At 40.8% G+C, this 13,246-nt stretch overlaps 1 protein-coding gene across 1 annotated transcript in view; it reads left to right on the plus strand.

Annotated features, from left to right (window-relative positions):
• The window catches only part of hob (hobbit), a 460,559-nt gene that overhangs the window by 70,391 nt on the left and 376,922 nt on the right, over positions 1-13,246 (plus strand). Inside the window, exons 5-6 of the mRNA XM_067142110.2 lie at positions 9,182-9,352; positions 9,463-9,595. Of these exons, the coding sequence (XP_066998211.2) occupies positions 9,182-9,352; positions 9,463-9,595 (304 nt within the window). The remainder of the gene's footprint in view (positions 1-9,181; positions 9,353-9,462; positions 9,596-13,246) is intronic.

Here is a 13,246-nt window from a genome sequence, read left to right on the forward strand (position 1 = left end):
TCTTTTTGAAAGTTGGCAGGTATGCCAGTGAAGGGATAAGTGTGAACTGTTGATATTTTTATAGATTCTTATAAGGACTTTGATCACAACACAGGAAGAAAGAAACTGACCTATGAAAACTAAAATAACCTGCAGGTTCAAAATTCATGAAAAGAATTCAAAATCCTTTTCGAGAAAAAATTGCGTTTTACTTAGCATTCAAAATGAAAATTGAAGAACTGTGGGAGGGAGGAAGGAATATGTAGGAACATACTAATGTGTTTCAAAATATCATGGTTCAGGAATAAATTATCTATCAGAAATTCTTTTCTTAGAGAAAAATAGTTCAATAATTCCCTTTGTTAAATATTATGTAAATATATTTTACGATAGAAATCGTGATAATATTTTTCATTATTTCTGTCATCTTCATGTAGATCAGTCGTTCAGTTTTTTGTTGGTGTATAATATGGATTTATTAGGATTAATATGTGATTTTAGGCATGTTTTATTTTCGTGGTGTATATTGAGGAAAATAACTGCAGCATTTGACAGATAAACCTGCAGCAGTTCTAGGGTTAAACAGGGGGTTGTGATAGCCTGATGTCATTATTGCTGGCTTTTCATCAAGGCTGCTGAGGTTTGAATTACCAAGCGAGTTGGCTGTGTCGTTTGGGCTGCATAGCTATGAGCTTGCATTCAGGAAATAGTGGGTTCGAATCCCACCGTTGGCAACTTTGAAGATCGTTTTCCCTGGTCTCCCATTTTCACACCAGGCTGTAGCTTAATTAAGACCATGGCCACTTCCTTCCTGATTCTAGACCTTTCCCATCCCCTCATCCCATCGTCACCATAAGACCTATCTGTGTCGGTGCAACGTAAGGCAAATTGTAAAAAAGAAGGAAAAAAAAAAGTCAGGATGATGACTACCTAATTCAGTGAAATCTTGTTGCTCTTTTACCATAGGTTACCTCCACGAGTTCATGTCAACTAAGCTTCAAATCGCAGCTCATACTAACACGCTGCTGCTTGAATCTCGTGATTCTCCCACTATAGTACTAATGGCGATGATACCAGCCACTACATGGTACGTAGTGTAGCATCTTGTATCCATGCTACCTGTCACATGGTACACAGCTGAAGACCTTGGAAATACTTGAAGAAAATGAGAAAATTATGTAAGAAATTTGTCATTCCTATAAGAAATGCCGTTCTGTCATTGTATGGTTGAAAATGAGTGGTTGCTCATTGAAATCTGTTCAGCCATGTTTTCTCATTATCTGTTAATGGATATTGGCATATGCCTGGGCATGGCTATTTTTCTGTGTTGAGAGAGTGTCCATTATGGAAGGTTTTGCTGTATATTTAAACAGTGGCAGTGGGCTCTCAGGAGCACATTAGCATGTGAACAGTTCGTTCTCATTTCATTTTCAGGCATTCATGGATAATACAAAATTGTTTCCTTTGTTTCTACCTGATTTTATCAATCTATCAAAAGCATTCGGTTTATATTTGAAGCTCTGTTACACTGACAGCTGTTCATATTGACTGACAATCCAGGAAGCGCACTGAATTTTGTGCTGTGATCCTGAGGACTATACGCATGTGAATATAGATGATGTCATGGTTTGTGCACAGATATCCCCGTAAGCGATGAACCTTTCTGTGTACAACAACTCTCAGTTGACCACAAGTGTCTGCCACCTTCCCTATTACTGTTAGTCGCAGCCTCCACGAAGTTACTACAGTGGACCCCCGATTCTCCGTTTTTGGAACAATACGGGAAAATGGAAAATCCGGGAATGAATGAACCATCAACAATTTGGCTAAACATCACAGAAATGAAATATGTAAGTTCACCACTGATCGCTTTTCCAGTGCAGTACTTCTTCAAATTACCACAATGACCTTCATCAATAACAGGAGTGAGGGGATCATAGATCTTACCCTGGGTTCCATGGGTATCATACAGGAATTTAAAGACTGGAAAGTTTCTTTGGAGCCTTCCTTGTCAGACCATAGACACATTGTGTTTCATATAGAGGGCTCCTTCAAGATCCCACCTTATAGAAACCCTAGACGAACCAGTTGGACGTCTTTCAGGGAGGACGTGAAGAGGGGACTGGAAGGAGGACCCTCAAATATAATTAAGAACAAAGAGGAGCTGGAGTTCAGTGTGAGTTTTCTCACACAGACACTGGTTACCTCTTATGAATTAAACTGCCCAGTTGTTAAGGCAAAAAGAGTAACAGGAAGCTTCAAGTGGAATAGTTATCTTGAACACCTGAGGAGAAACACACGAAGGCTGTGGAATAAATACAGGGAACTTCAGGATCAAGAAAGCCTAGATTCTTATAAAGAATCACAAAGAAGGTACAAGTCAGAAGTCAAAAAGGCTTCTAGGAAATCTTGGAGACAGTTTTGTGACTCCATTGAAAGTCAACATGAAGCGGCAAGGCTTCATAAAATTCTAACCTTGGATGGAAGGGCAAGGCTGGGCTCACTGGAGTCACCTTCGGGTGGATATACATCCACAGAGAGGGAGACCCTGAACTTACTGCTTGATGCCCACTTTCCAGGTTCAGCAATCACGAATAGTGAAGTGAAGTGGCTGGAAGGAAGCCGCAGAGATTGTTACCCCAAGAAGGGTGAAGTGGGCATTAGAATCTTTTTCCCCCTACAAAAGCCCAGGAATGGATGGGATCTTCCCGGCGCTTCTTCAAGAAGCGGGTGGGGTCCTTATACCATACCTGGTCAGAATTTTTAGAGCCTGTCTCACTATGGGGTACGTTTACTCCTTGTGGCGTCAGGCAAAGGTAGTGTATATACCTAAACCCGGAAGGTCTTCATATACTAGACCTAAGGATTATAGACCCATCAGTTTAACGTCTTTTCTTCTTAAGACCTTGGAAAGAATTGTGGATAGACATATCAGGGAGAAAGTATTAAGAGACTGTCCCCTGCATCCTCATCAACATGCATATCAACCAGGGAAGTCGGTTGAGACGGCACTACACCAGCTAGTTTCTAGGCTGGAGAGTGCCTTGGATCAGCAACAACTTGCTATGGTTGTATTCCTAGATATAGAAGGGGCCTTTAACTACACATCTTTGAGCTCCATAGAACTTAGTCTAGAGAGAAGAGGAGTGAGCAGGATGCTCATAAAATGGATTATGGCCTCACTGCAGGGCCGTCAAGTTCTGTTTACCCTCAACGCAGTAATGTTGAGAGCTAATATAGACAGGGGGTGTCCACAGGGAGGAGTATTATCACCAACATTATGGTGTCTGGTAGTGGATGAACTACTTACCGGTACCAGGTTAAATGTTGGAGGAATATCCGCCCAAGGCTATGCAGATGACATTAGCCTGATGGTGGTGGGAAATTTCCCCAGTACGGTTTCAGAGCTCGTACAGAGCTCCCTACATAGGGTGGAAAGATGGTACCACGACACGGACTTGTCGGTTAATCCCGACAGGACGGAGCTTGTGGTATTTACCAGGAGGAGGCTAGACGGACTGTCAGAGCCTTTCTTATTTGGAAAAAAATTAGTTAAGACAACCTCAGTTAAGTACCTAGGCAAGACTGAGTTGGAAGAAACATATAGACCACAAGGTAGATAAGGCTCGCATGATTATGTGGGCCTGTCGGAGGGCCGTCGGAAAGACGTGGGGCCTAGGGCCTAAGGTGGTCCAATGGCTCTATATTTCTATTGTAGGGCCCACGATCACCTTTGCATCTTTAGTCTGGTGGCCAGGTTCGGAGAGTAAAACTGTGACCACCAATTTAAACAGTGACCAAAGACTTGCGTGTCTAGGAATAACAGGGGCACTGGATACTACACCATTATGTGCAATGGAGGCCATCCTAGGTCTTCCCCCCTTACGTTTACATGCTAAGGAAATAGCGGGAATGAGTGCCTACCGCCTCTGGTCACTCGGAGGATGGTCCTTCAAGAATCCGAATAGAGGTTATTCCTCTATTCTTACAAGGCTTCACCAGACCTGCCCTATGACAATGATGACCTGATGAAGTCTAGTTTTAATTTGAATTATAAGTTCACAGTGGTGATACCCACAAGGGAGGAGTGGGCCGCGGATGCTGGGGCCCGTCTTAGGTCTGGGGGCTGTACATGGTACACAGATGGCTCGCGGACAGAGACGGGCACAGGCGCCGGGGTCTGGGGGCCTAAGATAAGGCTCTCCCCCTATGGGTAAATACGCTACTGTTTTCTAGGCCGAAGTATACGCAATACTGGCCTGTGCTGTATATATATGGAACATGCCTGGACACAGAAGATGCATCACCATTTGCAGCGATAGCCAGGCAGCGTTAAAAGCACTGTGTGCAGTTAAAACATCAAAAATGGTATGGGAATGCCAAAGGATGTTAGATCAGCTGTGTGAACTTAGCTCAGTTAGCCTATTATGGGTCCCTGGACACACACGTATCAGTGGTAATGAAGAAGCTGACAAACTAGCGAAACAAGGCTCAAAAGGTCCTTTCATAGGACCAGAGCCCTTCCCTGGGAGTGTCACTCCGAAGTGTGAAACTGGTAATATCCCAGTGGACAAACCAGCCTTACTTAAACAGTTGGAAGAAGTTAACTATAGAAAGGCAGGCACATGAACTTATCAAAGGGCCTAGCCAAAGTTATAAAAAGGTCCTGATAAATTTGAATAGGACCAGAATGCGAAAGGTAGTTGGACTGTTGACAGGCCACAATACCTTACAGAGACACCTACACATCATGAAAATCAGTCAAGATCCGATGTGTAGAAGATGCGGTAGGGAAGAGGAGACCTCCGCACATGTGTTATGTCAGTGCGAGGCTCTTGCAAGCACTAGACATCGATACCTTGGCTCACATTTCATGAGCCTGGAAGACATCAGGAATGCCAACATCCGGACACTGGTATTCATTATAGGAGCACTAGGGCTGGACTAGACAAACCCGTTTAAGGGACACAGAGGGTCTTCACAGACCTACGTGTGGAGCCCTGTGAAGGCAGGGTTCACCCATTCTCTATCTATCTATCTACCACAATGACGGGACTTCAACACATTCGTAAGTATGCCGTAGCCGTCCTTTCGTAAGATACAGTTTTTTGAAAAACGCGTGCTCGAGGATTTAGCGTTGATGGGACTGAAATTTCTGGATGGTTGATCAGGAAAATCGTTTCTTCGAGGAACGGATAATGCAGGATTTTTACAACGTGATTTAATTAGGATGCTTGCGGGACATTGTAATTTGAACGAATAATACGGGAAAACGTAGTTTCCGGGAACGAATAATCGAGGTTCTGCTGTATTGCATTACCATGCCGGAAGATTGCGCTAGTATTTCTGGACAGGTGGTTGTAATCGCGGGAAGACGTTTGCCTTGCGTTGTGAGTGGAGAATCGTTTCAAGTGAAATTAACTTAAATACACACCGGGCGAGTTGGCCGTGCGCGTAGAGGCGCGCGGCTGTGAGCTTGCATCCGGAAGATAGTAGGTTCGAATCCCACTATCGGCAGCCCTGAAAATGGTTTTCCGTGGTTTCCCATTTTCACACCAGGCAAATGCTGGGGCTGTACCTCAATTAAGGCCACGGCCACTTCCTTCCAACTCCTAGGCCTTTCCTATCCCATCGTCGCCATAAGACCTATCTGGGTCGGCGCGACGTAAAAGCCCCTAGCAAAAAAAAAAAAAAAAAAAAAAAAAACTTAAATACAGATAAATGTGATAAACCTAATTTTGATGTTTGTTCTCATATCTAGGTAAACTTCGTGCCATGTAAAAACCAAGAATACCGGTAGTGCTCGCAACTTTTAATACTGTATTTGCTACAGTACAGCATTCAAGCAAGGTTACTGTGAATTTTTCACTGAGCTGATTAGCTTCGGGTAACAGTGCAGTGGGCACGGCTTTACCATGGCTTTTCAGCTCTGTAGTCAGGAGGTGGTGGGCTGGTTCCACTATCAACTGTCCTGAGAATGGTTTTCCATTATTTCCCTTTCTCCTTACTATGACGATTGCCGGGACAGTTCCTTTTATAGGTCATGGCTGCTCACCTTCACTGCAATACATCTCCTGGCCTGACAGAAGAAGTCGTCCTGCAGGTAGCTCACATTACCCCACCAGAGTGCGAAATTAAAACATTTTAGTAGTAGTAGTAATTTTAGTTTTGGTGTACTCTCGCAGATTAGTCTTGGATAAAATGGATCCTCGGTTATAGGGTTTCTGCCATATTATGAGTGGGGAAGCAACTGTACAAAGAACTCTTAGTGGAAAGATTTAGGTATGTTATCGTTTACTGATTTGTGTTAAATACATTGATACATTTGAGATGTGAACAAAAATGTTGTGAAGCTCCTGAAACCTTTGTCATGAACTTCCACTGTATTCAAATTCTTTACCATTAACTATAGAGCGTTCCAACCTTAAATTGCAGTACAGCGTAGATGGAGCGCGCTGTTGCCAAATCGACTCGTGAAGATCACGCTCGAGTGTGACTCAAACAGGGCGTCACGGTTCTACATTTTTCGTTTGTAATTTTGTAATTTTAAGTTCATTCATTCATTCATAAATTAATATTTGTAGGAAGGTAAAATAAATACAACATGCCTTAATCACTGGCGTTGCTCTCAGACATTGGTCGTACACCTTCTAACATTTCTGCAAGGCCTGATGTTCCCGCTTTGGATGAAACGGGTTCGGGAGATGAACTTGAGGATGATCCGGACGATGAAGAAAGTCGTATTAAAAACTTTTCATCGTCGACATCGTCCTGTAATTCGTAACTCTTTCATTTTTCTTTACTTCGTTCACGTAATTTGCCCAATTGTCTTATGTTTTTATGGCATAAAAATTTTAGTTCAGCATTTGGAACAATGCCATGTTCATTACCCGCGTGGACTAAGGCAAATCACGGTCCTCGGCTTTTCGGTGGCCTAAGTCCCGAACTCACCCCTTCAAAAGCGGCCTGCCGTGCACTTTTCACTGTCGTATCCTTCCATTCTCTTGTCACTGTCTGCCCAATATTTACCCACGATTCATCTGTGTAAATTATAGCTTTATTCTGTGCCCTCAAACGTTTTATCTCCCTGAGATATCTGTGCCTCCAATTAATAATTTCATCGGTTTCAGTGAAAGCTACTTTATTACCCTGTCTTAACGGAAGCCTATATCATGTATAGAAGCGATACAACGTAGTTTTGGAAACTCGTGGCAAAGAATCTTCTCCATTTACGCGACTCAAGATCACGTTCAATGTCGGTGGTATGTTAGCAAATAAGAGCGAACCACCCGACGCATCCACTTCTAACAATTTCATCATATTTAATTTTTCTGTCGTTCTTCTCTTTTTTTTTTTTTTTCTCGAGAGTTCGCAAAGGACCATGTGTGTGTTCCTTCCTTATAGCATAGATTGTTCTTTCGGAACAACCTGTAGCTGTAGCTGTTTCACTGATTGCGCTGCTCATATTCATAGTCTTTAAAAAAGAATCCAGGACACTCATTATAATATTGCGTTCTTTTCCCCTGAGTTTACCTACGGAACGTTTGTTTTTAATTTGACGATCCATTATACATCCTTCTGCACTTTTTCTTCGAACTAAGAACTATACACACGAGCACGAACTGACAACTACACAGACTACACAAACACAATTCACTTGTCCTCAAGAACTATACATTTATCACTGATCTTGTCCGGCTCCATGGCTAAATGGTTAGCGTGATGGCCTTCGGTCCAGAGGGCCCCGGGTTCGATTCCCGGCCGGATCGGGGATTTTAACCTTCATTGGTTAATTCCAATGGCTCGGGGGCTGGGTGTGCATTAGAATTCATCACAGGTCGAGGCCCCATTCTTATAGACGCGCAGGTCGCCTTAGCGGCGTCAACACTGGAAAGACCTGCACTCGGCCTCTTCGGAGGCCACACACCATTAAATATTATATATATATATATCACTGATATTTATTTAATCAATCTTATAATACTGATTAAATGAACACCACTGCACACGGCTGCCAGTATATTTAAAAGCTCAGTCAGCCGAGTCACTCGTGAAACGTAAACAAACGAGACGTTCTCCCTGTCATAAATTAAGAGATAACGAGATAGGGACTTGAGGTATGATTTAAAAATAACTTCCATATTCGAAGAGCGTTTGCTTTGCTTTAACCACGCCATGATCCTTCTGCACATTTTCTTCGAAATTAGATTCCCACGCACGAGCACGAACTCGTGAACCACACAAACGAAATACACTTTCCCTCAAGATTTGTACATATGTCACTGATATGTATTTAATCACTATTATACATTCTACTGACGAAATGAGCACTGCACTGCATGCGACTGTCTGGAAATGTTAAAAGCACATGTTTGGGAGATCACTACCGGTGTAAGCCAGCCAGACAGACAGCCGAGTCACGCGCGAAACCAAAATTCAAGGAGATATTCTTCCTGTCACAAATTAATAACTAAGCAAGATAGGAACTTCGGGATTGTTTTAAAAATAACTTTCATATCTGAAGACCATTTGCCTCGCTTTGACCCCCCATGCAAATTCAACAGGAAAGACGCTGGCCAGCGACTGACTTTTTCGTGCCTACACATAAAATTCCCTGAACATAACTGAAAATAAACGCATATACTGCATTTTGTTATCATTTAAAATTAAAAATAAACTTATCTACATCGAGCTGAAATGTTTCTTTACCAGCAGTGAAAAAATTAGGAAAATAAAGAATATAAAATAGGAGTTATGGCATGATAAGTTGTATGCAATGAAGATTTTGCATTTGGCGAAACTTTCCATTATATTACCATTTTCACATTAAATTATTTTTTTACAATTTTTTTGTTAACGGCATCAAATGCGCCTTGAAATTCTGTACATAACACGATATTCACTCATTTTAACCGATAACATTCTGATTCACGGATATTTGGCAAACCCGCTGTATTAGAGTAGGACAGCGCTACCCGCAAAACATGGGAGAAGGAAAGAGACGGAATTATCCCATTACTGCTGTACTGCAATTTAAGGTTGGAACGCTCTATAGAAGGAACTACTGCTTTCAGTATTTACTAACTACTGATATCTTCTAATATCATCTTTGTGGTATGTTTTGTGTTAAGAACAGAGACAGGTAGGGAGAGTTTACTCGTCTGAGTTACCTGTTACTTGAATTTTTTTATGTTTCGCTCAGCGCCTGTATGTTGCAATGGAGCACACCAGTGCTGTCATCACTGAGGGCTTCTACAGTTTTGCTCAGGAACGGAGACCAAATGAGGAGTTTCGTAAGAAAAAGTCTAATTTGTATAGAAATTTGACAGAATTTGAAGATATGATCCATAGACTTTCACCTGTCATTCCTAAGGTTAGTAGTTTTGTAGTATAGTTTCATAGATAAACAGTAAACATGGATGAAAATGAGAAAAAACTATGCTGTTATTTGTTTAACTTCATCTTTTTATTTTTTATTTTTAGAATTTTCACTTGAAAATCCAAGATTCGATGCTGAAGGGGATGACAGACAACCATACAGATTTTGATTCCACATTAGAGTGTTTCCAAGTTAATACACAGTACCTACCTGCTGTTCCAGCTAGTAACAGTTCTGGTAAGTGAAAATTTATTTCTAGATTGGTATGTCATGAATTTCCTCCTGCTGATAATCTTATTCTATAGGGTGGGTTATAATCATGAACAAATAAACAAAAGAATTAAAAGTAGCAGAGATGAACTATTGGAGGTGATGTGCTGCAGAGAAACATGTCATTGAAATAGAGTGCAAAGTGGAGCCGTCAGAGAGATGGGAATCCAGCTAGACAAGTGATTGTGCTGATACAGGTGGTTATGTCGTATAGACCTATCAGAACATAGCCATCCAATACACATTTGAAACTAGATCACAAGGAAAAGGAGAAAGAGTAAGACCTAAGTGATCATGGAGGGACAATGTAAATAGAGCAATGCCAATTACAGGACTTACATATCGACATTGGACTGATAAAAATAGATGTCAGCTAGGATGCGAGAGACTGCAGCAGCTATTAAAAGAAAAATTTAAAACAAATTGCTCAACATAACTACATAGAGTGTGGTCCATGTCACCGTATGCCTAATTATTATTTGTTTATTGACTTAGTTATGTAACTTATAGCTAGAAATACCATGTTGTGACAAATAATTGTGTTCTGGCGACAATAATAATATCAGACAGTTGGTGAGAATGACAAACAGTTGAATAATGCGATACAGCCAAAACTGGTTAGGACGTTTTTGCGGGGACCATAAAAATGGCCATAAAGAGGAAACTTGCTAAAAAATGAAAAACAGTTAGCCTATAAATTTAAAATTATGTTTGAACATAAAAATAATTACGGTGAAAACAAAGAAACAAGTGTTTACAGTTGTAATTAAATAAATAATACATTTTAAGAACACAAACATAGTAAAACATGAAGGAAAAACATTCTTAGAAATGTGAACTATATTTGTTGCTTACAATTATGTTTAACGCTGTCATAGTAATGTCCAACATCTGGGCAATTTGCGCACGTTTCATGTGTGGATTACCATCCACTTTCTTATTAAACTTTAATTTTTCATCATTTGTAAACTGTCTAACTTTCTTCTTTTCCATAACAGAATGTCCTGCAAACCACTATGCATAAGTACAGTAGGCCTAATTTTTTGTAGTGGAACCTCACTATCTCGAATCACCTCGGGAGCTAAATTTTATTTCGAGTTATCGAAATTTTGAGATACAGAGAATACCGTTTCTGAGCATATATAGGGCATAATTGAATCATATGTATGTACGGGGTTGTACTGAATACAGTATTTTTTTACACTATTTAAAAACAGTAACAAATTTGTATATTATGGCATCATTTTAATTATGACTCTTACTAAAGTAACTTTTTAGAAGATAGAATACAGTACATACAGTAGTGAAACAAAAAACATGCCTCGTTAACACCTTTTGGAAAAAATCCATTAGTTTCTTCTGTTTTTTCTGTCAACCTTCTTTTCTTCCACATACTTTCCAACAACATTTATTGCTCTGAGAAACACTCATTTATATTCGGCTGATCCTGTATGTGTGTCGGTCTGAGTGGCTCAGACGGTTGAGGCGCTGGCCTTCTCACCCCAACTTGGCAGGTTCGATCCTGGCTCAGTCCGGTGGTATTTAAAGGTGCTCAAATACGTCAGCCTTGTGTCGGTAGATTTACTGGCACGTAAGAGAACTCCTGAGGGACTAAATTCCGTCACCTCGGCGTCTCCAAAAACAGTAAAAGAGTAGTTAGTAGGACGTAAAGCAGATAGCATTAATTAATTTGACTCTGTATGCAGGTTCGAAACCACGCAGCCACGATTCGTAAATGGAGCTTGTTATCCACTACTTCCAGGGTTGCTTTCGTACGTGACCGGTAATGAATTCACACCCGAGAAACAGCTTGCCGATTTGCCGATTTTGCGATCACTAGAAGTTTGTTTTTCAGCTCCCGTCATATTAGCTCCCAGCATCACTGTAACCCTTTCTTTACTTCTGAACTGTTCCTCACAAACTACAGATGCTGTATTGCACAGTCAATGTTGTACAGAATTTGAGTTAGAGTATTTTTTGCTTCAAGAGAGGAAGCGTTTCTTTGAGAAATTGAGAAATTCGTGTAACCGAATTTCGAGTAATAGAGAAATTAATGCACCTGAAGAATAGGACAGACAGCCAGGAAATTGATGTTACTTTGAGATACTGAAAATTCGAGTAATGGAGATTCGAGATATCAAATTTCGACTGTATGTTGTTACACAATTCACTTGCAGACATAAAATTAAGCACCAACACGTCAACTGTATATGTAAGTACAGCAGACCTAATTTACATACATTGGTACACAACTTATGTATGTAAAATTAAGCTCCAACAAGTCAGATGAACTACTCTTGTGCGATTGGATCCAAACAACTACAGCAAAGGCTGGCTTGGGGCAGACCCATCCTGTAGCTGTAGGCTTACACACTACCACACTGCTTTGTCCAGGCCGTGAAATTATGTTCTTCCAAATCCTTACCCAGGCCAGTTGTTACTGGTGCGTCATGCATGCAACATGGCCAGGAACATTAATTTAAATTCCTTGCAGCAGGAGTAATGGACATGAGTGACATAAATGTGCTATACAGGTTTCTTTAGCATGTGTTTAATAGGGTATGGACTGGGACAGTAATGGCATAATAACCAGGGAAACACGCTAGAGAGGGACATCTTAACCAATTTCGACTGTAGCCGAATTTGGACAAGATAGCAGATATGAATAATTTTTCAATCGTGGTATGCTTGTTGTGATTGTTTGGTTTCCCAGAAGACCGCACACAGGGCAGACAATGTTATGACGCATTTTGTACAGAGATTTGGGAAGCCGTCTCCGAGGAAAGCAACACTCTTATTTTAGGAAATACAAACATTGGGTTCTGGCAGTGACAAAGATTGAATCAGCCTACCAGTCACCAGATTCAACACATTTTTCTCATGTCGCTGATTCCGTTTAACAATCACCCTGTAAATAGACACTGAGATGGGCATTAGAACTCGGAATACCACATTCAACAATGACGAAGAACTTACATCTGATACCATTTCTGCTTTCTTTCATCAATGAACTTAGTGATGGCTATATGAACAAATGTAATGCAACATCTGCTATATTACCATATTTCCTCGTGTATTAGATGCACTTTTTCCCCCCGATTTTATAGCCGCAAAAACTAAGGGGGTGTCCAATATACGATAGCCTCCCATTTTGTCCAGTGATTTCTGAGTATAAAGTCCAATATACGATAGCCTCCCATTTTGTCCAGTGACTTCTGAGTATAAACAGTGAAAACCTATTCACAAATGATTTCTGGAGATATTCTCTGTTATTCCCAGTTGGTGTATGCAAAGCAGAAGCCACCTCTTCCGAACAAAGCCATGCTGTAGAAAGAGTGCCAACCCACAAGCTAACGTGTGTAATGAGTTGTGTTTCCAAATGTAAGACATAGTGGCTGGAAGCATTCTTTGGATAGTTGAAAGCCAGATCTTTATTTTTAAGTATATTTCATGTTTGTTCTCTACATTTATCACATCAGGATTTACCTAACAGCTGTAACTGTGATAAGAGAAAACACATTGCCAGAAGTTCCACAACAAAAAATATAAATAAATAACAGGAAAGCTCGCCGTATTTACGTAGGTAATGGGTTTTATTACCAGAATGTTTAATTCCAT

This window comes from Anabrus simplex, chromosome 2 (genome assembly GCF_040414725.1).
Source record: "Anabrus simplex isolate iqAnaSimp1 chromosome 2, ASM4041472v1, whole genome shotgun sequence".
In the NCBI taxonomy this organism is placed as follows: Eukaryota; Metazoa; Arthropoda; class Insecta; order Orthoptera; family Tettigoniidae; genus Anabrus; species Anabrus simplex.